General features: G+C 33.3%; 1 protein-coding gene across 1 annotated transcript; it reads right to left on the bottom strand.

Moving 5' to 3' along the window:
* Positions 1-7,352: 7,352 nt before the first annotated feature.
* LOC124370438 (protein SPT2 homolog) lies at positions 7,353-26,081 on the bottom strand. The gene is made up of 9 exons (XM_046828722.1): positions 25,914-26,081; positions 22,700-22,843; positions 20,713-20,848; positions 17,335-17,492; positions 14,620-15,944; positions 13,441-14,459; positions 12,452-12,581; positions 10,385-10,470; positions 7,353-8,841 (listed from the first exon to the last, which is right to left on the bottom strand). Exons 1-9 carry the CDS (start codon positions 25,971-25,973, stop codon positions 8,747-8,749), a joined length of 3,153 nt encoding a protein of 1,050 aa, XP_046684678.1. The 5' UTR covers positions 25,974-26,081; the 3' UTR covers positions 7,353-8,746.
* Positions 26,082-27,499: the final 1,418 nt, after the last annotated feature.

The raw sequence follows: 27,499 nt of genomic DNA, 5'->3' as shown, positions 1-27,499 counted from the left end.
CATCACTCTCTGTAATTCTGGCCAAGTCGTAAATCGACTACCAACATGCGTAGACTATACCTACCTGATTTCATGCCTCATCGAACCACACCAGAAGAAATCTTCCATGCACTCATCCCTAAAATCAAAACCATCAGTAGATGTCGATGAACGTACCTCCACACTACTGAAACACTGCAAGGATGACATACAGAGTCCCTTATGTCAAATAATCAACCTTTCATTTTCACAAGGTATCTTTCCAATGAAACTAAAACTTGCAAAAGTATTCCTGAAACACAAGAAAGGCAGTGTAACATCAGTAGAAAACTATAGACCAATATCGATTTGTCCAAAAATAGTTGATATATCCAAAATTCTCCTGAACCAACTGATAACACTTCTGATTACTCACATTTCTTGACGACTCAACAGCATGGCTTCCTTCGAGGAAAATCCACCACTACGGCTATAGTTCAACTGAAGGAATTCATTATTGACCAATTTGAAGAAGGTTCAACTGTGACTGCCATTCCACTATACTTTAGTAAGGCATTGATTGCGAAAACCACTATGCTTCTCCAAAAAAAAAATAGGTAATATGGGCATTAGGGGAGTATCGCATACATAACTGGCTCTTCAGTTACTTGAAGGACTGACAGAAACTAGTTGAAGTGAACTATCATATAAATATCACATCCCATAAAGCAAAATCAACCTTACTCCCAATCATTAGAGGCGTTCCTCAAGGATATATACTTGGCCTGGTGCTTTATATTCGACAACATGGCTGCCTGCCTACAGTCTAGTGTAGTGGCTTCCAGTTTCAGTGCATTTTGAGTGTGTATTGTCACAACACATATTTATTCTGGAGGTCCACTCCAGTAATGCTTCATAATAACCAACACTTTAATCAAGATTATTAAAAAAAAAACACCCAAGTACCTAAAAATGACCTTATTTCATCAAAATACCTCAGCATTACGATTGATGACAATCACTCTTGAAACTCACACTGATAACCTCTGTTGTAAGCTTGACCCTAGTATCTATGCTCTTAGGAGTAAAAAGCTAATGTAAAAATGATGCTGCCAGGACAGCATATTTCTCTCTTTTTCGAATCTCATCCGAGGTATGTATTATCAGTATGAGGCAACTCTTTAGTGAGAAACAGGGAACGTATTCTAGTCCTACAAATTCGAATACTAGCAGGACTAACTCCCCTAGACTGATGCCGCAAGCCTGTGGAGAACTCGGGATCTAACATATGCGAGACCACCCGCTTCACAATAGCTCAAACCTTACAACCTAGGTGAAAATCACAGCTATTACACTAGAAACACCTATGAATATGCCCTACCTACACATCACCTGACCCTGTCTGAAAAAAATTGCCTACATGAGAAGAAAACTATATAATCAACACCCAGACGACCAGAAGAGATGCGGAGAAGACAAGAATTTAAAGACATTACTGAAGACCTGGGTGGTACAGAAGTCTTTTTGTATTTTAGAAGAATTTTGAAATGCCTAACCATTATAATAATGCAATTAGTGTACTCAGTATGCATGTAAATAAAGAATTTTATTGGATGATTGAATTGGTATGCATATTGATGTAGACTTGTATTTAACATTTCCCCAATGTAGGTAGAAATGAGTTAGTTATTGCATAAAAAAGTAGATAAGATAGCCATACAGCATTGTGCAAACTTTGTAATTTAATCTGTTAAGGTTTAAACCATATTAAGGTGCTTCCAGACATTTTACACACCTGGTATATTGATAAAATGAGGGAGAAATGATCATTTCTTGGTGTCCTAACAAAGTGATCAGCCATAGCAATTTACCATAAACTGAATCACCAAATAATTAAGCATCCCATTGTATTGGGAAAATAAATCTCTTAGTGGTATACAGCTAGATTTTTGATACAGAAGACTGTCACAAGCTTCTTAAATGAATTTTTATACGGAGTAGAAGGAACAATCAATGAACCATCTGTGTAGTTTGGTTTTGAGATCTACTTCCCCTTCGTTTCTTAATTCCAGTGTAAGGAAATTTTGGAGCTTCCTTGAAATGTAAGTTGAATTTTTCAAACTCAATCAGACGGCATGATGGAAATTCATATACTGTTGTGTTCTGAGTTATATTGGTGAATTTCACTGCTCTTAGGTAGGTCTTCTCTTTATGTGAGCATCACAATTTCCTGAATACAGTGACACAATTAGTAGGGATTTTGTGAGTCCTAATGGCTTCTCTGTAGCTTTTGTTTCGATTCTGGAAATATACTCCCTCCCTTGTTTGAGGATTCATTGAATATTAGCATCTAGTAATGAAGTAGGCAACTTCAATGTTTCTCAATAGAATAGAGACTGGGACTCAGCTTCTTACAAAGTTTGTCCACATGAGGAGTCCACGATAATTTCTTGTCAAGCACCATAACCTGAACATTTAACAGGCTTCAAATGCCACAGATTCAATTGTAGTTTTCCTTTGGCCAATATAAATTGTGGGGGAAGAAGACTATAAATTAGGTTTTTAATAACAGAGGGCAGGTTTCCTGGGTCTAGTAATTGCCTCAGTCATGTGGCTTATTGCCCACACTCTTTCAGGTTTAAGCTATGTCAAATCCCAGGATTGTATTACATCAAAAGATTTTCTGTACAATCCTTACCTGTTCCAATCCCTCTTCTGCATGCCTAAGAAAACCAAGGAATCATAAAATAATAAATTAGGTTCAAATAGATATAACACATTTTATTTCACAAAAATTCAGGTTTTTATGAAGAAACTAATTTGAAAATCTACATCAACTAAAATTTTTGAACTGGAATATAAATTATATCAACATATTGAACTAAAGCATGATAAATGCATTTTGATTAATTTATTTGGACTCCAATCACCAATCGTACTTAATAATTCTATTCAACATAATATTGTATTGGAATGAATAAATCATTTTATCAAAGATAACTAACTAGTAGTTGTGTTAGAACCAAAGACAATCCTCCAGACTAGATTGATTTTGTACTCTGGACTGAAGTCATCTTTCTTGACTTGTTCTGAGCAGTATATATAATTACTGCACTTGTAAATACTAGTTTTAAAGCATTCTTATTTCACTAGAAATTACACATGAAATTGCCTTTGGACAGAGATGAGAAATGAGTACCACTTCTCAGACACAATCACGTAACCGAGGAGAGTACAGAAATGAGTACCACTTCTCAGACACAATCACGTAACCGAGGAGAGTACAGAAATGAGTACCACTTCTCAGACACAATCATGTAACCGAGGAGAGTACAGAAATGAGTACCACTTCTCAGACACAATCACGTAACCGAGAAGAGTACAGAAATCGTTGGTTTTTACTCAAAGTCTGTTGAGGTTGAGGATTTAGTCTTACTCTAAGATGGAAACAGCTAAAAGAACAAAAATCAAAAACCCCGACTGGAAGTAAAACCACAAGCCGAGAAGTGATGTTCTGGATTTTCTTAGTATACAGTACAAACATCATGGCCAATCATTAACCCTTTGCGCTCGAAAGGCCAACAGCAAGATTGCAGAAAGGTCGCATTCGTTTTGCGTAGTTTGTCCTCGCAACTCGTACGGCCAGTACAGCCATACTACTACTTTCATTAAAAACTCGGTGGCCATATTTGTTGTTTGCCTCCCCAACTCCATATTTTTGAACTTCCTCCGCGTTATTTGCATATAGTAGTTAAAATGTCTAAAGAAGAATTGAAAAATGATTTTTAATTTATTTTTAGTAAATCTTTCACAAAAAAAAAAAAAAAAAAAAAAAATTGGATATATTTGGGAAATTTAACTCTTATATGTATATTGTTAACAAAGATATGTAAATAAAATATTATAAAGTAGGCCTTTACAATTATGTTATATTCAGTCACGGACTATTTTTTTGTCTTTATATTTTTTACGGAATAAACCTTTTAAAAATACATACTTATATGTGGTTAAGAATAGTTAGCACAAGTTTTCTAGTAAAATTTCCTAGGTTTCTATCACTTCAGTGTATAGGCCTATTAGAGCAGAATTATAGGCTAATTTAAAATGTACTACTTTACTTAAAAATTAATTAAAAATACAGCTGCTCGATGGATATAAGCACTCACTATTCATTATAAAACAAAGAGAATATTAAAAAATAACTGCTACGTTTAGTGGCAAGTAGTGCTGGCCTTACGAGCTATGGACGTAGTATATCTTGGCTAGTACAGCTGGACATACGAGCTGAGAGAACATTATGGCAAAAATTAATCTGCGCTTCTGACAAAATGGTGGCGGCCAGTACAGCTGGCCATACAAGCTCCAAGAACAAATTATAAATAATGTCTTCGAGTGCATAGGGTTAATGTCACAGCTGTTTTAGTTTTAAAATACTATGAGGGAAATTATATTGTAATTCTGTTTTGGAATTTGCTATAAAGAACTGCACTTCCAAATAATGAAAAACGTCAATTGCTTTTCAAAAGCAAAATTTGGGAGCTTGTATATTTACTTTGTACCTCAAAAAATTTACACAAATATATTTGTTAGGTTTAAAATTTGCTATTATTCCACTGAAAGTGGGGAAAAACAGGCTTCAGCGGAGGTGTTACAGCAACTAATAATAGGACAAAGACAACTAGGGAGACAGAATGTACAAATTTTAACATATGTAAAGTATATTTCATTTATTGACAAAATAATAATTTTTGTATATTCATGCTACAACGTACTTATATTACTCTTCATTATATACAAAAACAATACAATTACAAAACAGAAACGTTGTGTATATATTATAGTATATAACTCATTGGTTATTTACATGTGGCATACAAAATCTACCGTTATAAATGTCACTAATATTTCCACTATCGAGATAAGATAAAGAAAGCTCTTGCAATATTACTCACCAAGCTAATATTACACTTATCTGGAATATTTAGAAAGTCGTATGAAGCACAATTATCATCGACAACTCCCTATCATCGCATGACAGCTAACGATTTTGTGCTAAGGTACCAAACAAACTCATCCGAGACAGTTAAATTATAGGCAGTATTACGGGAAATGCAATAATTGCGAGTTTAAGTAAAACATTCATAACATGGCAAGATGCTAATTGTCTTTACTAACATTATTTCATACCTAGCAGCAGTGCGCTTCAAAATATCCAAAATATAACTGGAAAATCTGTGAACATCCGCCTACGCAAAATTGTAATCAGAAACATAGAATCAGTCTTGCAACAAACATAAGCAATTGTTTGGGAAGGGTACGCGGAAACACGGTTTTCCCTCTGTAACATGGAAACAAAAAACATTTTTGTGCACAAAATTCTTTTAACAATGAATTTTTTGAATTCAGTTAAAAAAAATTAAGGGTATTTCGTAATTGAAGACTTGGAGCAATTGGAAATAATTTAAAACTAGTTGTAGTCAGTAATAAACACTGATTCCCAAAATTATTTTTATTTTTGGGACAAGGCCTTTTAAAAAATATTGTTTTATTGTCAGACGAGATTTCGGTTTGGAAAATATATTGTTTTATACTATACAATTCATAGCCCTCTATGGTAACTTCTTTGAGTACAAAAAAGTAAAACTTTTTTATTACACCTTGTGAAATCACAGGCATTTAAAATATGAAATTTAGGCAATTTTATAGTCAAATAAAAAATGTCCAAATAAAGTTAAAAATGTAAATGTTTAAGATGAATATAGCTTCAAGTAGTGACATTTTTTATTTATTATGAAATTTAATTTAGTCTAAATGTCAATTATATTCAATTAAAAAAAACAATTCTCATAAATAGTTAAAAGGACGAAAGTTATCTTAAAAGCTATGAATTTAACATTAAAAATATTTTTCAAGCCCATAATCGATTACACCAGCTTAAACGCACTTTTGTTTTGTATTATTACTTGATATGGTCAAATAATATAGACACCAACTGAAAGAGGTTAAAGTACACAAAGAATTTATATTTTCGCTTGTCATATTAAAGGTATTTCTTGAATCATTCAAAATAATAAAAAAAAACATAATACGAGAGCTATCCAGTAAGTAGATTACGTTTTTTTCTGTAACTGCAAGGTTAATTTAATTTCAACTTAATTTTTTTACCTTGTAAAAATAATTGTAAACTCCAAGCTGTGGGGTTTAAGATGTTTTTAATATAATTACTAAAAAATTGTGACATATATTGTTCTACATGAATTTTAAACTTATAAATAAATAAGTTTCAACTTCAAAATATTTTTTAATACATTTTCACAACTTGTATTTAGCCTAACACAATAATTACGTTTTACCTTATTGAACTGATCTGTATTGTCAGACAACAGAAATACTACACACTAAAGACAACCTTGGTCACTTAGACATTTTACATGCACACTTAAAAATAAAATTATGGATAAAAATGACTAAAACTTCTAATTTTGTATATGTACAAATTAGTAAACATTCAAACAGGGAAAAAACAATACTATGATTACAAAAATAAACAATCACAACCCAAAATAACCACAACATTAGTTTTATAACACAGATATAACAAGAAAAGAGTAATGAAAAACACACACACACGTTACAAGGTGGAAAAAATTGTCATTAAGTACAAATTATGTAATTTGTATATTAATAATTAGTTGATTATGTTACTACTGGCCCGCAAATTTTTATTTTGAAATACCATAATAATTGTATAAATGTAATTCAAACTGAATTACACTTTGTCTCGTTTTGGTGATATTTTTATGAAGTAAAAGCCAGCTTCTTTTATATTTTTAAAATAATGAAAGTACAATAAAAGTGACAGGGAAATCTTCTAGTACTTCAAAGAGTTCTAGTAATTTTTTTGAGCATTCGTTTGTTAGCCCTTTTTTATAAAAATGTAAAGAAGGGGCAATTCAAACTTCCAAACGCCAGCCACCATCATGTAACCCATCAAATGTACGAACAAAAAAAAAGGAATTCTAATGTGGTTTATGAAAAAACGTTTACTTATCCCTATACAAACGGTGACAGTTTAAAAATTTGATTTCCACATTTCGGTTTCAATAATAAATATCCCTTTTCCCTTTATGAATAGTGACATTTGACTAATTCTGGAAATAATAATTACACCACTAAATTCCGCATTAAAATATTAAAGTTTCTCATTTCCCTCTATTCCTCATTTTTATTTTTAAACCCTAAATAATAAAGGTACATTTTTCAACGATCTGCCATTTTTTATGAGTACAAGTTAAAACTTCCTGTATGAATCAGATTTGGATTTTGCTGTAAGTACTATTTCAGATGAGTAAAAATAAAGAACTACAAATTTGTATTCATTTCAAAGCCCTCCCCATTTAGGAACAAAGAGCTTAGCAAAAAGAACTTCAAAACAAACTTCTAATCATCTAATAAAAATATTCCAAAGATTAAAAAAGGTCAATCTAACAGTACAGCCAAAGAAAAAAAGTTTGACTGACAAAAATTTGCAGCTAAATTAACTGCCATTTTGTATAGGGACAAGATAAACGGATTTTATACATTGTGCCAGATTAAATTTTTCTTTAATTTATGGGTCGATAAGTGTGTTGACATCTGAAATTTGAATTGGCCCCAACGCTTTTTTGGAAACACGGGTAAAATAAACAACATATTTTAAAGAGTGTAATTACCACCCTATAAAGCTTTTTAATTTATTTTCATTATTTTAAAAAGAGAGACAATTTTATTATGCTATCTGCCATATACATACAACAGAAACTTAGCTGGAATACAAAACACTACATATTTTATATATATATATATCTACTATTTATATATACTCTCAGTGTAAAAGTAATTTAACTTTTTATAAAATTGTAAGTATGAACTGGGCTTTTATGCCGTACGAGAAAGGTTGTCTTCAGAAAACCTTTGGCAATGTACGAAAGCCAAATAACGTTGCAAGTCCAAACTTGTTTAACAAGTCTAGTATCACAAAAACCCACTCAAATTTATTAAAAGAAATAAAATAAAATATTATGTCTTCCAGCAACTTCAATCACAGATTCAAAAACAGTTCTTAAAAATATATTTCGTAAAACGTAATAATAATTTAAATTTGAGTCCTCGTTTTCCCTGTGCATTATTTACTGGCAAGTATTGAAACAGAAAAAACCAGACAATTCATATATAACAAACATTCTTACAAGGGTGAGAAAGTGAATAATAAGCCCTGTAAACTTACAACATTGTTTTTGATAATCGTTATCAACAAAATATGCCTATCACAGCACTCTAAAAGAATTAAACAAAACACATGTAAAGTTACGTAATACAATAACGTATAAAATCGTATATAAAATAATATATTATACCTAGATCAATAAATAGCATTAAAACACTATTTAATTTTGATAGCAAAACTTAAAGATTCATTTAGGATATCTAATGGTAAATGACGGAGCACTCGTCTTGTTTATGTTCTGGAGCAGAGAAAAATACTTCAAAACATAATATTTTTGTTTTTGTAATTATAAGACTGTGAAGATAAATCCAGTGAACTTTAGCATATCTTCTTGTACAAAACATAATAAAGACAAGCATCATTTTGTAGTACATAATATAGTTACCTCAAATATTGTCTGAGGTATATTTGAGCTAATTTAAGGAAACCGGATGATCTATTGTACGGTTTTTCGAGATAATATACACAAATACAGCACTTAAATAAAAACTAAATTACGGCTCTAGACTCGTGGAACTGGAATCACCTTTTCTTCTTCATCAGTTCCATTCTCCTTCTCGCCTTCGCTCTCTTCTCCTCCATCTCCTTCTTCATGTCTTCCCAGTCTTCTGTCAAACCTGGAAAGATAAGGACGAGGTAAAACAACAACCAAAGATAATTGAAATCTAGACGTCCTACTGAGGTCAGTAACTGGGACATTATAGAGTTTGCTAGGTCCCTTCAGTGGTAGCACTAGGCCAGGTTATCGGATAGTGCTAGGAACAGTTAGTTGTCCTAGAATTTTATATTTACTGTGAATATAATGCTTCAGAAAAGAGGTTTTCAAGAGGAAATCTTGAGTGGAAACTTGGCATTATTATTTATTGTATTGAATAAGGATATCACACGATAGGAAAACGGAAAATGAAAAACAGAAAGACAGACCTTGAGTTGGATCTTTATGTAAAGTTAATAAATATATAGAATCAATTCAAATAATCACTGATAATCCTATGAAACCAATTCAGAAATAATTGACTTCTAACATCGTAATAAAAAAAACACCACAATCACATCTCTGCAACTCTTGTAAGCTACCAGCTGACACTAAAGAATCAGAGAAAACTAAAAATGAAAAAAAACTGAAATCTTAGAAATTTAATTCTTTGTCTTTGCAACTGTATACATTTTATTGGCATAAGGATACACAGTGTATGTAATGGAAATATCTGTTTAAAGTATTGTTGTCCTTGTTCAATGAATGCTTTTATACCAAGGGATGCTATCTAGAAGTAATATATGAAACATTTTAGCGATCTCTTCATTGACAGTGAATTAGTCGTTTTTCACTATAATTCTTTCTTTCTTGGGCTGCTATCATATAGAATTATTGATACTACATTATTTCTAACTTTCTACAACTAGAGTATTATTGATATTATGTTGTTTTCACAGTTTTCCCATAACTTTACCCGTTCTTCACTACCGACATGACAACTACAAGTCAGCGTTTGCGTGAAAGTGAATAAGCTTAATAACTTTTTAAATACCACCATATTACAGAGAATGTAGTAACCTTAACAGCAATATATAATATGTAAAATTTTTGTTAGAGTTAATAAAATAATGGGAAAAAAAACCTGAAAGTCGGTTAGCACCAAAAGCAGGTCACTTTCATTCGACTGGGAGAGGGTTATGGTTTGGTATGCCGGTTTTCTTCTTAACATAGCCGATCTGAGTGGTAGGTCCGAGTATTGAATAAGAGTGGTAAGTCCGAGTATTGAATAAGAGTGGTAAGTCCGAGTATTGAATAAGAGTGGTAAGTCCGAGTATTGAATAAGAGTGGTAAGTCCGAGTATTGAATAAGAGTGGTAAGTCCGAGTATTGAATAAGAGTGGTAAGTCCGAGTATTGAATAAGAGTGGTAAGTCTGAACATTGAATAAGAGTGGTAAGTCCGAGTATTGAATAAGAGTAGTAAGTCTGGGTATTGAATAAGAATGGTAAGTCTGAATATTGGATAAGAGTGGTAAGGCCGAGTATTGAATAAGAGTGGTAAGTTAGAGTATTGAATAAGAGTGGTAAGTCTGAATATTGAATAAGAGTGGTAAGTCCGAGTATTGAATAAGAGCGTAAGTCCGAGTATTGAATAAATACATACAATTCTTGTTCACTTGACTCACCTATTTTAAGACTGCGCAGTTCCTCTTGATCAATTTGACCAAAGTTTGACTCCATGCACTCGTCATCCTCTTCCATTCCCATAAACCTGGAGGCAAGCGAAGGTTGTTTATTATGTTCAGAATAATTGACAACTAACTAGATTTAAAAAAATTATAAAACAAGTTTACATATACAAGTTCATTAAGATTTCCATTTCCACTGAATGACTGCCCTTAAGAGTATTTATTATCTATATATATAAAAATGAATGTTTGTATGTTTGTCCTTTATGGAATCGTGAACTATTGGACCGATCATGATGAAAATTTGTACGTATATGTATTTTTCCACGGAGAAGGTTTATAAGCTATGCCCATCCCTTTCCCGATTCAGGATTCCGCCCCACTGGTTACAGAAATACCCATAAGAAATGCATTGCAGCAAACATATGTTAACGTCTTTTCAAATTTTTAATCAGCTGTTCTTTGTAAACATATATTACACTTATAGTTTTAAAGCATAGAGTAAGCTTAAGAGAAACGACAAATTTTGTTTAAACTGTTTTTGCAATCACTGTTAAACATAGACTTTACTATCCAGATAATACAATTCAAATTTGACGTAAAAATTCACCTTTAACTGCAATATTTATTTAATATAAACCATGCTCATGCTTGATCAGAAGAGTAATGCAGATATCATAATTACTATCTTACGTTGGCTACAAATATAAAGAATGTTATAAAATCAACCTTAGTTGTTTTTTTTGACAGAAGTATGGTTCTCAAAACTCCGTGTGTACATATTCTCTCGATCGAGACAACAAAGCAAGCTCAATCGTGGCATCGGAGATATAACTAATTTAATCTAAAATTTATTATAGTAAAAAAAAAAATTTACTAAGTAATATAAGGACTTCGGTTCTTAAGATTTGCGTGCGAAGCCGTGGGTAACAGCTAGATAGAGGCAGGAATATGGTACATACCTTCATAATACGCCCAAGAGGCTCACGATGGAACGACTATCAATTATCTCAGCAATGTTTAGAATGTGATAGAAAAAGAATAAGTGAATATAGTGTACTGTTTTCAACGGGAAATTGCGTGCGAAGCCGCGGGCAACTTTTGCAAAAAATTATTGAAATGCGCAGCAAAGCGCGCCGGGCCCGCTAGTAGTATATATATAAAACTAACAACCAATATGATAAAGTTCATGCATCTATTGAAGTATTAGTGTAATAATGTTGTCCTCTTGAACATAAATAAGGCAAAATTACGAAAAACCTTTCTTTTATTCTAACCAAACAATATTTTCATTCAATGTTTATAAATTATATTTTATGAAAATTAATACGGTTTGAAAAATATTGTAATTAAATATCACAAATGTGTTAATTAAGTAATTTTAATTGAAATACGTTATTGTAGTAGTTATGATAAATAGGGCTTGTAAAAACATAATGATGTTTAATTTAACATAAAAATAAATTAGAGATATATAAATGAAGGAGTAATATTTCAAATGCACTGAACATAAGTTTCAAATATTATTATTCAATATTAATAATATTAATTACATTGAATACTGTTCTTTACTTAACTCTTTGATTCCATAACGGGAAGTCTTGATATTTTTATGCTCTCTGCACATAGGCCTCACAGGTACTGATTAATAATGCTAAGTGAATACAATTAGTTATAAATAGACTCATACCGCCATAATACAATACCATACCGCCAAATTGACATTCATGGCCAACAGCCGTTACAGACATCCATAAACTTTTATACATAACTGGCTAACTATAGTTCCAAATGCGTGGAACTTGAGACTCTTACAGTAAAACATATGTGCAATAGAGAAATCAGTCTGATTTTGTTTTAACCTCTATGCAGTTGTTATTCTGACGTGAAAAAACTCTTTACCGAGATTGTGGTTAACTTGTACTGCTTTGTTCGGCTGCTGCTGCGAATTTAGTATGTTTAGTGTGTTTAGGTGTAGTGATGTCACTAAACTCGATTTTTACCAAAAAAAAGTGTTACAGGACCGTACCAAATACTTATTATAATCAATTTTACTCAACTTACCTGGACTTATCGTAGCCAAATATTGATTGAATTTCCTTTGAGATTTGTTCCATATTCATGTCCGACCCATCATCGATGAAGTCATCCATCTCAGAATCATACTCCTCTTCTGACTCGGACTCAATACGACCTGAAATATAAAATTTAAACATTTCAATAAAGTTCAACCTATTTAAAAAATATAAAAAAATCAAATAAAAGAGATAAACTGAAATGATATGGATAGTAAGTTGGGATGGAAAAAAGGTTTACTAAAAATTATACAATTGATATATTGTATTTTGGCTCTAGAATAGAATCTAACTAATGCAGATCCCCAAAACTAAATGGCACTAAAAGAACTGTATATACAGGGTGTTCAGTAAAAGTCTTCCAATACTCTGGGATTTTGTTCTACACATAAAAATGAGCAAAACAGTTCATAAATATAAAAATGTGAAAATAAAATGTTAACAAAATCCTTTTACTTGTTTCAAAATGACATCTGTTTAAAATTTTGAAAGTCAAATAACAAAAAAATAATGGTATAGTTATAAAAAAAATGCATAGGATAACAACTATTTAGTCATTTTTACACCAATTTCATACTATCTTTTTCAAAGAAATCAACGCATAAATGAGCACTATCACTTTATAGGTATGCTTGCACAAGCCGGGAGCTACTTAGATTTTGTCTTTTGATAGGCACTAGCGGTTTTAAATCGGTTATACAAATTTTAAAAGATATCAAATATTTTGAAATTTTAATGACAATACCAATGGTACTTTTTCTAACAAAATCTGTCAACGCATAAGTGAGCACGGCCACTTCAAAGTTACACTTGCACAAACCAGGAGCAACAAACAACTGGTAACTCTAACTGGGACATGTTTGCGAGCACCATTTTTTAATGACCAATATGTGTTGGATAGTTAAAGTATTTACCCACATGAATAACTGAATTACCACCAATTACGAATAGAAGCGGGGTGTAGGTGCTAATACTTACGAGGTTTAGGTTTCCTCTTAACATCGGCAGGTGGAAACTGACGACCTCGGACATCCTTTGGTGGAAAAGGCCTTGGTTTAAGGTCACTTGGTGGAAATTGCTTCGGTCTGAGGTCACTAGGGGGAAACTGCTTCGGTTTGAGATCATTAGGAGGGAACTGCTTCGGTCTGAGATCGCTTGGAGGAAATTGCTTGGGTCTAGAGTCCTTGGGATCTCGAGGTTTGTTCGAGGCACCAGCAGAAGATTCTTGTCGATTCAATTGTTTTGTTGTAGGAGGTTGTTTTTTTTCCGATGATCTAGTATCTGAGTTTGTTTGCGCTCTCTGAGAGGCAGCTCTGGAGGCGGCGGCAGCAGCAGCTGCTTTCAGCAAGCTCGGTTTTCCCTGAGGTCCCAGTGATCTCGGAAGCAAGGGTCTCCCATCTGATGTTCTTTCATCCCTCGGGCTCTGAGTGCTCGTCTTCGCCGGTGTTGGTTTTTTATTCATCTGCCTCAACCTCTCAATCTGACTGGCACTCAAACCTGAGCCTGATGGCTTTGCAGACGGTGAGAGATTACAGGGTTTTGACCAAACATTTGCATTTTTCTTCAACATTTCTTCAGCACTTTGCTGGGATGGTACTTTTTTCGTGTTGTCTGAGGAGCTGAGTGGTTTCGGCGATTCATTATTAGAAGATCTTGGCTTTTCTTTACTTTTGTCAACAGACATTCGATTTTTGTCCAAATCTGGTTTAGAATTAGATGACTTTTCTGGTCTTAAATTCGTTGGTTGTTTACTTACTTCTTTAGTAACAGGTGGTTTTGAACTGGAGCTTGAGGAAGATCTGACATTTTCTAACGATTTCAGATTAGTTTTTTCATATTCCGAAGATTTGTATTTTTCTGGTTTTTGAACAACTTTCTGTCTGTCGGCATTAGAGTTTGCTTTGGGGATCTTGAATTTGGAGTCTAGTTGAACAGGTTTTTGCCGATCACCATTAAAGGAAGGTTTAGGGTTTCTGTTTTCAATATCCTTGTGTGACCTAGAATTGTCATGACTTGATGAAAATTCTTCATCTGATCCTTCGAATAAACTCATCAATTTCTTTTCTTTGCTTGACGGCATCTTGACTTTTTTAGAAGGTACATATTTTTCACCATTATCTGCTTCAGGATGTTTGCGTTTGACCTCATATTTGGGTGTTTCGGGGTGAACGGGACCGATCTCGACTACGCTCAATTGGTCTGTTATTTAAGGTCGACTTCTTCTCATAAGAGGAGGGTTGGACCTTGGATGGTCTGTATTTGTCATCATCAGGTTCTGAGTCAGAATACGACTGTTTGTACCTGTCATTAGGGGAACGAGGTCTATCACGGCTTGTCTCCGTAGGCCTTCCACTAGATGTTTTGGATGGTTTTACCTGAGACAATGATCTTTCTGTGTCAGGCTTGTACTTAACTTCTGGCTTCTGTTTGTAACTGGAGGTATTTGGACGATTTTTCTCAGACGTGTACTTTCTACTATCACTGCCTGACTGAGAATCTGAGTGCTCATTATCTGATTGCTTTCTAGGTCTGTCACTGTAACCATTTCTTTCTGAGAAGTCTCTGCTAGAATTGTGGTTGGATCTATGGTTTGTGTTGGAAGAGTTGGATCTGTCAGGTTTGTAATTTCGGTTTTGGTCATTTCCGAGAGAACCGGATCTCTCATAACCCGAGTCTGAGGCCTCAGAATGTTCCTCATCGGACATGTTATGATTTCTTGACTTGGCTTTATTTGCTGTTATGGAGGCTTGTGAAGGATTCGTACTTTTTCTCTCATAGTTCTTGTGTGAAGATTCTGTTCTACGGTTGACATCAGAGTTACTTGTAGAACGATTAGAATCCTGGTGGTTTTTTGGTCGATCTGTTCGATGATTTGTTTGCTTTGAGCGATCACTATCAGAATTGTTTCTGCTATTACTGTCAGAATCAATAGAATTTTTTCTCTTAAGAACGTTCCTTAGAATATTGCCATCAGGTTCATCGACCCTAGGCTTGCCTTCAGGGTTGGATTTCTTAGGAATACGTCCAAATCCGTTGATTTTATCCTTCCTTTCACCTCCATCAGATAGTTTTGGAATTCTATTTAGAGATTCTGGCCTTCTTTGCCCATTCTTCATGCTTTCATGTTGCATTCTTCTTTCTCTACTTTCACGTTCCCGTTCATATTCCAACTTTTGTTTTTTTGTCATGGGCCTCTCTTCTTCATCCTCTTTGACCTTTTTCTCAATCTGTATGGGTTCAAACTGCTTTTGTTCTGCGAGCTTCAATAAGGAATTGAAGTCCATGGGTGGAGGCGCCATCTTCTTTGGCTTTTTTGGCTTCGGTTCCTCCACCGGAGAATGTTCCCTCGATCTTGATCTTTCATCCCCTCTCTCTGATTCACCATTTTCTTCACCTGCCTTATCAGATTTTGACTTTCTTTTCCTTTTGTGAGGCATCATTTCTTCTTCTTCCTCTCTTTGCAATGCTGCTCTGACACGGTCCTACAATAAAAAAGGAAATATTTAATGAATTTATTTTTACTTGTGAGTTAGATTACCATAATTTTACAATGAAAACTTTGAACATCTTTAATCTTTGAACATTAGCTTCTACATACCTTAATCCTTTATAGAACACATACAACAATAAAATATTATTCGTAAAAAACAAGAAAATCTGGAATTAATTTATTTCTTCTTACAAATGACAAATACATTATTAAGCTGTTTTTAAGCATAAACAAATTACAAACTTGGTTCAGGAAAACAATTATCTTGAAAAGATTTTATATAAAACAAATAATAATAATCTAAAAATATTTACAAATAATATAACATGTTTTGTAAATATTAACAGTTAAGATAAATTACAAAACTATTTTGCAAAATTATAAAGCAAAAACTATTTTAACATTTAAATTTTTGATGCAAATACAAAGCTAGTCAAAAGCTTTCAATTGTAAAAAAGTACTATGGTGTAAAAATCTAGTGGTGAATCGTGGTACAACACCATTATAGATTATCTATCACAGGGTGAGTAAATCCTGTTTATATATGGCCATCGCAATGCTGTAATATATAACAATGGCATATATTCTGTTAACTCTCTTTATACATTCTGTTGGATCCTTTGATAATCTGTTGTATCAGGTGATTAACCCTAGAACTGGCAAAATTCTGATGTTGATTGTTTCAGTCGTAGCCTAGATGAAAACATCTGAATCATCATTTATGGTTTATGTTATTACGTCTTGAAATTACAGTCAAATAGTATCGGTTTTGATTCTAAACTGACGGAGATATTGAACTTCCTTATCATTTTATATAAAGTAAATTACACAACTACATGTCTTATTCAGATTCTCCCACACACTGCACTAGCTGTGTGGCCAATAGTTAGTCAACCCGTTCACTAAACTCTTGTTGACTATTTATTTGTTTGTGTTAGATTTAGCTATCTCACACATTGTTTACAATAAAAATAAGATCTGAGAGAGTATCAATGGACAGGGTTGGTCATTTAAAGTGAATATATATATATATATATATATATATATATAAAACACACTAGAAAACTTGTGTAAATAGTTTACTATTTTAATAACGCTTTAGTGTAACATTGTAACTTCACAAAAGAATTCACATGAATTATTAGTTACTTGCTTAGACAATACAAGTGGATCTTGGAGTTTTTACTTCAATACCAAATTGTGATTTTAGGAATCTGTGTATTTTGTATCGTTTTTATACATAATTTGCAATCAAATTTAACTTTACCATTTTTTTTCTTAAAAAACACAATTTGACTGCTCAAGGATTTAAATAGTCAGTGCTAAGTACATTTTAAATTTAATAAATTATCTCAAATACAAAATTTAATTTAATGATTTACCTTGGCGGCATTCAAGTCTTTGACGACAGGTTTCTTGGACTGAGAGAACTTGGGTTCTTCTGGTGGCATGCTTGAGTATTTGTCCATTAGCTTGGCATAAAACGCTGAAGCCTCCTGGGACACGTATCCGTAGTCGTCCTCATCGCATTGCTGTGGTCCTGGAACATTGTACACATACAGAGCAATTTCCGCAGACAAAGCAAGTATTTCATACCAGTTTTATCTAGAGCTAGGAGATGTAAATATCGGTACACTTCAATTTAAGAGCTCTTTATAGTGTTGCTTTCAAAATCACAGGATACATTAGATGTGTAGTGATGGACCGGAGCCACCTTCTGCTGAAATCCTGTGGAAGCGAAACCTTACGAAGAAGGAAACATATAGTTTAAATTATAAATCTATTGAAAAGGTTCTTCATTGTACTGGTACATTGCACATTTTGCAAAACTTGTGCAATGTTTGTGACATCAGCACTCACTCTTAGACAAGTGGCTTGGACGATTGGCTGAATGAGTGCTTGCCACTAAAATAAAAAAAAATACTGTCAATCAACTCCTAACATCAACTACATCACTCAAACTTTGCACTTTACTATAATTAGAAGACCAATCCTGTTTTTTCAAGACTGTGCAATGAAGAGTTGATTTGGTAATTAAATAATGTTTTTCTATTATTATAAAAAACATCTAAAATTTAAACAATTCAAAGCACTTAAAACAAACAGGTATTAAAATTGTACATAGATTGAATTAAAAATTTATGATATGGATATTTTCAAAGTTTCACCTCAGAGGGGAAAAAAATTAAATACCAGTATATTTTAATTGCACCTGTATTTATGCCTTTCGGATATTATTGCGTTAATGAGCAGGGGCATCACGTGATCTGGGATTCGACTTTTGCAAGCTCGAGTTAATTTTTTTTCTAAAAGAGCAAGCAGTGCGCAGCGGGCAGGCATCGTTGACAGGATTAACGTATTAGTCAGACTCGTCTTTACGAATTGCTTCCACGTGAGATACCAAACATCCAACACAAAGGTGTGCCATTACCACTACTGAACTAGGAGGTTAAGAATAGACGTGGAGGAACAACGGTAGTTCAAAATGGCGTCCCTTCTTTATTTGAGAAGGCGCGGAGTATTACCAAACTGTCAAATATGGATAGTGCTGCCAGAGGTACGATAATTATCGTAAAGGTACGATAATTTCATTGATTTTATGTGCCGGTAAGATACACGATGGGTAGTTATTATCGTACCATGAAAGATTTTTGACAAATTTATACAAGTAACAAACCAAAAGTTAATTATAACATAATTTATTATATGAACATAACATACTTTTTCATTAAATGTGTTTGGTACGATTATTTTATATGAAAGTACGATAATTTCTCGTTGTTGGTATGATAATTGGTTTTTAAAATCTGGCTATACTGTGTTTGAGCAGACGCAGAGTTATAGAAAACTGTCAAAAACGGAGTTTTCAGAGGATTTAAAAAAATCGTAGCTCCTTGGATTTTTGTTGCCGACAAATTTTTTCTTCAATATTGTTTTCAGGAAAAAAAATTAACATACCTTTCCATGGTGACGTTAATATAAATTGATACCGATACTAATTATCAATCTGGATTTGGAGTGTCTTTGAACAACTATATTAAAGACAAAACCAAAAAAGCATATTAATGTAACTATAATGGATATAGTTATTTTTATGAGACTGTAAATTTTAGGTATTCATTTCTTTTAGGTGAATGGTAGACCAATTTTTTGAAGGACTGGAAAAGGACAAAACTTTCAGATGCATCACCTGTGCCATAGACAGATTGTTTCAAGTGTGAACCAGTCTTCACTGACAAAACGAATTAGCTCCCAAACATCACATAGCTCGACCTTAAAGGGGAGCTATTGAAGAATGTATAAATCATTGGGAGAGCTGATTCAATAACATCTTTAATAGTTTTCTCAAGCCATGGTTAAGTGAATTTCACTACAGTCTTTGCCAGTGTCATAAACTTGGATGGCTTTTTGTTGTATAAGTCGTTTTTATGTAGACTACTTAATATACTTACAATTGGACTACAAAAGTGTTCTACAAATTATCTGAACAAAACTCTTAACACATTTGAGTCTACGCTGGAGCCAGACTCGAGCGCCATTGTTTAATCACCCGGCCGGCGCTCGAGCATGACTCGAGCACAGCTTTGCCGATTGATATACGGAGTTGCCCGAGTGATATTCGAGTGCCGTCTGCTGCATTAGAAAGCCAGCTTTGTTGGTTAGTTCAGAAAAATTCCGCTAGGCGCTACTTCTTCATACCCGCTTGAGGCTTTTGTTTATCGACTGACGTGGCCTGGCGCGTTGTGAGTCTGTCTACGACAACAATCACGGAGATGCGCGCATTTAAAAAACAATAGAAGAGGGCAGTATATTAGCTGAATTAGAGTTAGATACGGACTCTGATATTGTTGATGACACCGATGATGATCCGGATTTCAGCAGGTTCTACTGCAAGGACTGTAATGTGGCACTCTGCGTACCTGACTGTTTCGAAGAGTATCACACTAAAAAAGATTTTGTGTGATTTTTTTAGCATTTGAAATTTTTTGGCAATTAAAATTATTTGTAAATATGTATATAGTAAATGCCTTAAAAAAAATTGAAATTGAAATAAATGTTAACAAGTTATGTTATTTATTTAGTAAAGACACAAATCGCAAATAATCTTAAGATAGGTGAAGTTTTAATTAACTCTGTGTTATTCCAAAATCTTATTATTTATAAATAACAGTAATTTCCATTTGTTGTTAGCAAGTAAGTTTTAGGTTCCTCTAATTCAAATAGTTGTGCTCAAGTGTGCATACGAGAACATTAAAACTTGTATATAAGACAAATGTGTATATTACATCTGCTTCTTTGTGAAGAAGTTGGTATAACTGTGTGTGCTTATAGGGTTCATATTCCCTTCTCTACAATATTGACGATACATTTAATGATAGTTTAACTTAAACCTTAAATAATAACGAGTAACATGAAGTTGATCATCCATCATTCTTTAATAAAGCTAGTAATTAAACTTGAAGGAAACTATAATTAAGCGTGACTAGAAAAATCATACATTATTAAATTTGGCATTCGTTACAGGACTAAGACTAACAAACATATATGCAAGAAAACAAATTGTTATTTTTTGTTCACTTCGACTTTTTCTCTTATTCAGCAAAAGAGAGGGAATGTTTCAGTACACCGTGCATTCTCCTTGGGAGCTTATCTGTGCTTGTGAAGTCTTGTTTCAATCGTAACAGCTATAGTGACCCTTATATAACAAGTAGTGGTAAGGGGACAAAAAGAGACAAAAGATATGAGGTGTGTGTACGTACCTGCCATGGTAACTACAGTGTTGACGTCGTCTATGGCATCTTCCATGACACTCTTGTTGGCCGACTTGGTGCGCTTCAACATAGTTTGTACTCTCTTGTACGCTTTCTTGTCTTGGCTTCTCAGAGCCAACAGTTCCTAAGAGGTGGACAGAGAACAGTATAGCTTTGACAACAAGTGAACTGTTTCATAGCAAATCATCCCTAACAAAGTGTTATTCATAGAGGCCAGATTAAATGTTAGAGAGGGCTAATTCAGTACTTTGGGATTATACCGACCACACCAGTATGAAGACCACAAAAATATAAATTTATAGAAACAAACACAATAGAACGAAAAAACAACTATTTAATTACAAAATTACAAACTTACAATGATTATCAATTATTAATGGGGTCAGATTCCGTTATTCGCTGTTATCTTATTTTTCTCGAGAATCCCGATTACGGCAGGCCGCGCGGCATCACATGATTATTTAAGTTTTTTGCACGGTAAATAATTGCCTTTCCATTACAATTCAATTTATATTTCTGATCAGCCCCTCTAGAATTTGATATTTTACTGATAGGTACTATCTCGAGGGATGTTTTTCTTTTGTTGACATCAGCGCTTTTGGAGGCACTCGCATTTTGGGTAGCGGAGTGTGATCAATAATAAAAACAAGTTTTGTGTGTTTTTTTTCAATAAAGAGTTTAGTTTTTGTTTGGTAATGTTTGTTTTTGTTGATTTTTTGTGTTTGGAGAAATGTAGGGGTAAAACACGGAAGTACAACTAAGCGACGCACCAGCTGAACGGGCGGCGAGACTGCAATCACGTTATCTACTAGACCGCTCGACTTTGACCTTTGTCTGAGGATGGGGAGGGGTTTGCGATAAGACAATTCCTGTTTTATACTGATGAAATATTGTTCTACGCTAATCTAGTAATCAGTAGAAGCAAAATATCAAATAACGATTCATGGCTGGGTGTGGTCGGTGTAATCCCAAAGTACCGCTAATTCTTTGCCTCCTTTACTCTTTTTAATAATCGTGGAGAGAAACAACATTTACTAGAACTAGATCATGTCCAGTGCTGAAAGTGAAGCAGACATTTTGCAACTATATTTTGTTTGGCCTTATTTGAAGCACTGAATTGAATGTAAAGCAATTCTCGATAATTACTTGAGCTGTGAAATATCACAAACTAAAAGAAAATAGTAATTATTTTTAATAGTCTAGATTTTTAACCTCCAGCTTTTATCAGATTTTTGTATGTGTTATGTAGAACATTATGTTTTATAAACTACTTTAGCTTTAGCATCTATTACTAGTATACTTACTACTATTTAGTATTACCATTACCTGATATTATGGTCATACTTATACCAAAAGTTTTATTTCGCTATTTTTCTGACTTTGCAGTATTACTTATGTAACGACACATCTTCTAGTGTACTGTGATGTTTGATGATATAAATAAAATCTTACAAATGCTTTGCACTTAGCAGTAAATATAATGCAATTATAAAAAAATAATAAAAGTAAGTTAAATTGCACCTAAAAAAAAAAATTAACTGACAACCTATAAAATTTAAACAGAAATTTCATTTAACCTAATTCTAAAAGCTGACCAATTGGATGGTCATAAATAAAATGTATATTATATAGACACTATAGCCTTGTTGCATTGGTTCTCTTTTAAAACACTATATTTTGCGGCTTCTCTAGAAATGAACCAGTGACTTCTCCTTTTATCTATATAATTAGAAAAAAATTTTATAAACAACCATTCTTTTGATTTTGTTCAGTTTAATTTTCTTTCTATTACAACACAGAACACCACATTGGAGATCTGTCAGCAGCATACCAAAATGTGCTCATCAAATACTGTTCGGTACATCGGTCATCCACATCATAAATATGATGAGTTGGAAAATTACAAAATTATTTTTAGACATTTCCAGTAACATCTACGTAAACTTTTCCTTGAATTAAAAGACTAATCACTCACCTCTTTCTTTTTTTTCTCTTCTTCAGCTTTTTTTCTATCCTCTTCCTCACGCTTTTGCATGAATTTTTTTATATTAGCCGATAAATCTGTTTTAGTTTTGACCTCTTTCTTCGGTGGTTCAAATTTGGTTTTGTAACACTTGATCTGAAAAAAGCAAATAATTTAATAAATCGTATAACAATTATTGAATTTAAAAACTCGGAATGGCCTCAAAGATGAAATTTTCTGCCATATAACTAGCACTTTTAACTAATATATTTGGTAGTTATGAGCTTCTTTGGCCCATTTTTTTTAGCAAGAGCCACATACAATTTTAGAAATATTTTACTCTGACCTTCTATTTTGACTGCAGTTAGCACCATTAGGCTGTTTTTGAAACAACATTTATATAAATGCCGGGACCTTTCCTCTTTGATGTGTAATTATATTAGAAGTAGTTGACCTCATAATCACCTAGCAAACACAGACTAAGGTCCAATCAAGACAATTATCTTATTATTGTTTATTATGTTGAATTATTATTTGTCTGTCACTGACAAATATTACCAGATAAAAAAACTGACCTACCCTATCTACCTGACTTATGAGGCTCATCATATCTGGGGCTGACAGCAATACCCGAGGACTTACCACCCAATCGCTAAATGTCCTACCAAAGCACTATTATTTCAATAAATTGACTGAATACCCTGTAGTGCTAAAGTGGCACTGACATTATTCCTTATTTGGTCGAGGGATTACAGGACTTTGCAGCTACACCTGGATAAGAATTACATTTTATAACTGCCTAATATAGTGGCTGCAAAGCTGAACTGGAAAATTGTGTAGGGCAACTCAGTATAACTTGCCAAACTGAGGAACGTGACATGATCAAAATCCATTTCAACCAACCAATCAATGTTTAGTCTTTCCTCAATTTTATTTAAATTATATTGCTATCCTATTTGCTTCTTGAGAAAACTTTCCATTAAAAAAAATGTGAAGTGGGTTTAAGCAATCTTATTGGAAGTAAACTAATAGAAACTTACCTAACCTAAGCACCTGACCGTCAGATCTACAGAGTAACAAACCTGAGAGTATTGTTTGCAATTTAACCATTGTTATTAAAGGTAACTAATGTAAAGTCACCTAACTCTCAGACCTACAAAGGAAAAATCCTGACAATATTGTTTGCATTGTTCTTATAGGTAAACTAATGTAAAGTCACCTAACTCTCAGATCTACAAGGGAAAAAACCTGACAATATTGTTTGCAATTTAACCATTGTTCTAAAAGGTAAACTAATGTAAAGTTACCTAACCAAGGCACCTGTCTGTCAGATCTATAGACGAACAAACCTGAGAGTATTGTTTGCAATTTAACCATTGTTAGGTAAACTAATGAAAACTTACTTAACCTACCACCTAACTGTCAGGTCTATCCGATAAACAATCCAACCTCCCTTAAAGTATTGTTTACGATTCAAGCATTGTTATTAAAAGTAAACTAATAGAAAATTACCTAACCTATCCAACTTACTGTCAGATCTACAAAGAAACAAACCTGACAATATTGTTTGTAATTTAAAAATTGTTATTATAGGTAAACTGATGTAAAGTCACCTAACCTATCCACCTTACTGTCAGATCTACAAAGAAACAAACCTGACAATATTGTTTGTAATTTAAAAATTGTTATTATAGGTAAACTGATGTAAAGTCACCTAACCTATCCACCTTACTGTCAGATCTACAAAGAAACAAACCTGAAAATATTGTTTGTAATTTAAAAATTGTTATTATAGGTAAACTGATGTAAAGTCACCTAACCTATCCACCTTACTGTCAGATCTACAAAGAAACAAACCTGAAAATATTGTTTGTAATTTAAAAATTGTTATTATAGGTAAACTGATGTAAAGTCACCTAACCTATCCACCTTACTGTCAGATCTACAAAGAAACAAACCTGACAATATTGTTTGTAATTTAAAAATTGTTCTTATAGGTAAACTGATGTAAAGTCACCTAACCTATCCACCTTACTGTCAGGTCTACAGAGGAACCAACCCGAGAGTATTGTTTGCAATTTAACCATTGTTATTAAAGGTAACTAATATAAAATCACCTAACTCTTAGATCTACAAAGGAACAAACCTGACAATATTGTTTGCAATTAACCATTGTTCTTATAGGTAAACTAATGTAAAGTCACCTAACCAAAGCACCTGACTGTCAGATCTACAGACAAACAAACCTGAGTATTGTTTGCAATTTAACCATTGTTATTAAAGGTAAACTAATGTATAAAGTCACCTAACCTATCCACCTGACTGTCAAATCTACAGAGTAACAAACCTGAGAGTATTTTTTGCTATTTAACCGTTACTTGAACTTTCGACGCCATACACGCAAGTACATATATTTCCTTTAGTACTGCTATTTCTCTCTTTAATCTTTCTTTTATTTTTTACCATTCAGTTTATTCCTAATAAGCTTCTAATTATATTGTAGCCTAGGCTATACTATAAATTGATTGTCTCATTACAAGGAAGAAATGAACAAATACATGGCAGGATTCTTTATATACATATGGAATGAATAGTTTGATTAATCAGAGGACACTGCATGGTGTAGGGATCACCATTCCCAAAAGGTAGGCTTTCACAAATCTAGTCTCATGTAACACTAGAACCACGAAAGTTTAATTACTTAACGAAAATGGGGTAACTTAGCTACCAGATTGTCTTTACAAGATAGGCATAGTTAACATTGAAGTCATAATACCCCGGTTCTTCTTCACTATTAGTCCTTGAAAAAGTTGTCATCATAAAAATGTTAGGCCAATTAATTTAGAACAATGCAATACTTTAATAAGAGTGGTCTCTAACAGTTTCTGAAAATGTATAAATTATTCACTCTTTAACTTATGTCATACTTAAACTATCAATGCAACTTAATATGTGGCAACTTTAATTTCCTTATCCTAGTTCATAAAAATTGCTTTCATATTAGCCTGTAATAACCTATTAAGAGTAGGCGTTTACCATATATTAGAACGCTAATGTCATTCATTCCTTAAATGACGCTGTACTTAAACTATCAAACATCTTGAGAAGTAGCAAAGTTTTATTTTGTTAAGACTACTTCATGAAACTGCTTTTACTTATATTAGCCTACTCTACATCCAATAAACAAGCAACGTGACATGTAATATTTATTAGTGAAAGCACTTACATCTTTGTTAGCTGATTTTTCATTTTTGTGGGCAGTATATAACAATTTTCCAAAATCCATATTTGCGTTATATTTCTTAAAACTTTAACTATTTTATATGTCAACAAACACAACTTTCTCTTCTCTCCACAAACATATTGCGAATGGCAACTCAGTAGGCAAGATTGTCTGCTTCAGCAGAGCAAAGTGGAAAGATGATATTTCGTCACTGCAATAAACGAACAGCTGTTTACATTATATCTGTGTACCAACATTAGAAAGCCGTTGTAACATTATTTACAATCTGTCCAATTTAAGAAAAACAATAAGTAAGTACGACATACAGAAACAAGATTACTAATAAAAATTGAATTAGCTCTTAACCGTTTTTAACACTAACGTGATTTTCAAGATGCAAGATCCTAACAGATAGTTCCAGGACAGCAAATCGGTGAAATCTGTACACATTTTTAGAATGATCAAGTAGATTTTTTGTAAAATATAGTTAGTGTAATCTTTCAATCTTGAAAAGTAATTTAGACCGAATTTGGCCATTTCTTCTTTGACTGTTTGGGTGTTCAAATCTTGATATAACGTTTTATTAAATATAAACCAAGGCGATTTTACAATTTTTCTTAACAGTTTTGATTAATAACGTTACATTTCCTCTAACAAGGCTCTAAATCAATAAAAAACCAACATTTGTTTTTTGGAGACTCTATTTCTTACAATGGCCAGATTTCTTACCATATTATTGTTGACGCTATTTTTCAGTGTTATACTGTCTGACAATAAAGAATTTCTGATTTCTTGTGCCCGTTTCTTCGACCATTTTGACGTGACAACGTCTTAAATTAGGTTGCGGCTCGGAGTCACTCATGAAAAAGTGTAAACGCCCGGTAACGTTACGATGCCCGTCCAGTGGGTCCGCCGCACGGGATAAAGCAGATAACTGTGGGTCCGCCGCACGGGATAAAGCAGATAACTATGTTTATTCGTGAAAATGTGGAGTGCTTAGATTCGTCATTTACAACAACTACAACAATAAAGGTAAATAATTGTACACTGATATTTCATTATCGTAAACTATGATTGATTGATTAATTGTTAGATTGACACAAAAGTTGAGAAACTGAGTTTATAGGTTATGTCATACTATTGACAAATGTTGATAGTGTTAAGTAAATTATTAGTTTAAATCACTCTGCAATCAATCGTAATTCAGTCGATTGAGAAGAAACAGCGCGTATTGCTAGTCAAACATTTAAAATAACAAATTATAACCTCTAACCTGTCATAACAGTGCGACCAAACAAACGAACTAAACCGACCAATCACCACGCGCGGAGTTAGAATTTAACTGTGTTTAGCAAGAATTTTTAGGTATTTTCTTTTACAAATAGAGTAATGCTTGTTCTGCAGCACATCCCAGTATGCACCTTCTTTCTTTAACTGGTAAGTACAGAAACAGTCTGCGAGTCCTTTGACTATTTTCCAATAAGCTTCGGGGGATGATGGAAAAAGTTTAATTGTGTCTTTATTAAGACACTCTTACCAAGAAGGGGTAATTTAGCCCAGGACTTTGATCATTGGTGAAACATGTGTAA

This window comes from Homalodisca vitripennis, unplaced genomic scaffold (genome assembly GCF_021130785.1).
Source record: "Homalodisca vitripennis isolate AUS2020 unplaced genomic scaffold, UT_GWSS_2.1 ScUCBcl_185;HRSCAF=1536, whole genome shotgun sequence".
In the NCBI taxonomy this organism is placed as follows: domain Eukaryota; kingdom Metazoa; phylum Arthropoda; class Insecta; order Hemiptera; family Cicadellidae; genus Homalodisca; species Homalodisca vitripennis.
Note: the sequence above shows the minus strand (reverse complement) of the source record. Positions and strands in the feature narration are given on the sequence as shown.